The following is a 1,245-nucleotide window of genomic DNA, read 5'->3' on the forward strand; positions in this document are numbered from 1 at the left end:
AAACAATATGGTAGATCAGTGATTCAATTTTTTTGTTATGTGTCACCTACCACACCATTACCTATCTCAATTTCTATCAAATTTCTAAAGAATTTCTAAAGAATCTCCACTCAAAGGTAATTTTAAAATGTTTATGAAAATTTAAGAGTAATGTTGCAACTTTTGAAAATATAGAGGTATTTTTTAAAACAAATAATAAAATTCAAAGATATTTTTATAATCTATCCTAAATAAAATTCAATCAAAAACAAAAAAATTTCATATGTACAAATAAAAGATGAAAAAACTCTACCCTCTTTAAAAAAATATTGGATTAGTTTTTTTATTGTCGATTAATTTATTTCTATAATATGATATCAGAGTCTCTAATAGAACCATAGAGAGACCTCAAAATTAATTAATATTGAAATATAACCATATAGGCAAAGAAGATTCAAAGGCTTTATAAAAACGTTATCCCATCCATGTAAATAGCTTCCATGTCTATATAATTTCACGAACATCCCAAGGCAGCTCCATTATTGTTTCCTAATTTCCCATGGCGCAAACCAAAACCGTTCTGAAACTTGATATTGCATGCCAGAAATGCAAGACCAAAGTCCTTAAAGCTGTTACTTCCATAGAAGGTACCTTCTTCTTCTTCTATGAATTACATGCAATTTTTTTGAATTTGTTAATTAATTTTGGTTATAGGCGTGGACAAGGTTGAGACAGACGAAGCCAAGGGGACTTTATCCGTGACCGGCACGGCGGATCCGGTCGACATAGTTAAACGTACGAGGAAGGCGATTTCTTGCGCCGGCAAGATTGTTGATGTCGTGAGCATTGGACCGCCACCCAAACCGGAGGAAAAGAAACCGGACGATAAAAAACCAGATGATAAGAAGCCCGCCCCGCCCCCTTGTCCTTGCCCATGCCCGCCCTACCCGCCTTATTCTGGATCATACGTCGTCGTACCTTGTGAAACTAATCCTTCTTGCTCTATTCTTTAGTCTATAATACAAATTAGTTGAGAATTGTTTAAACAATTAATGTGTGATTGATACGTTTGTAAAATAATTTTAATTTTGGGATGATTTTTCTTGTTTAATAGTAGGAAGACCATTTCATTTTGTGATTTTCGTAATTATATTGGTACTAAATAATGAAGAAAGGACAATTTTTGTTCACATTTTAATAATGTCAAGATTTTTGAACTTCTATGCCGTGTCTCTCTAAATGATATTTTCTTAATGGTTTTTTTTT

At 32.8% G+C, this 1,245-nt stretch overlaps 1 protein-coding gene across 1 annotated transcript; it reads left to right on the top strand.

Moving 5' to 3' along the window:
- Positions 1 to 429: 429 nt before the first annotated feature.
- LOC120069940 (heavy metal-associated isoprenylated plant protein 43-like) lies at positions 430 to 1,117 on the top strand. The gene is made up of 2 exons (XM_039021783.1): positions 430 to 626; positions 694 to 1,117. Exons 1-2 carry the CDS (start codon positions 539 to 541, stop codon positions 990 to 992), a joined length of 387 nt encoding a protein of 128 aa, XP_038877711.1. The 5' UTR covers positions 430 to 538; the 3' UTR covers positions 993 to 1,117.
- The last annotated feature ends 128 nt before the right edge of the window (positions 1,118 to 1,245 follow it).

The sequence above is a fragment of the Benincasa hispida genome, unplaced genomic scaffold (assembly GCF_009727055.1).
Source record: "Benincasa hispida cultivar B227 unplaced genomic scaffold, ASM972705v1 Contig698, whole genome shotgun sequence".
In the NCBI taxonomy this organism is placed as follows: domain Eukaryota; kingdom Viridiplantae; phylum Streptophyta; class Magnoliopsida; order Cucurbitales; family Cucurbitaceae; genus Benincasa; species Benincasa hispida.

Coding starts and splice junctions, on each gene's coding strand:
- LOC120069940 (XM_039021783.1), top strand. CDS start 539: ATGGCGCAAACCAAAACCGTTCTGAAACTTGATATTGCATGCCAGAAA. Junction 627..693: donor AGCTGTTACTTCCATAGAAG/GTACCTTCTTCT, acceptor TTTTGGTTATAG/GCGTGGACAAGGTTGAGACA.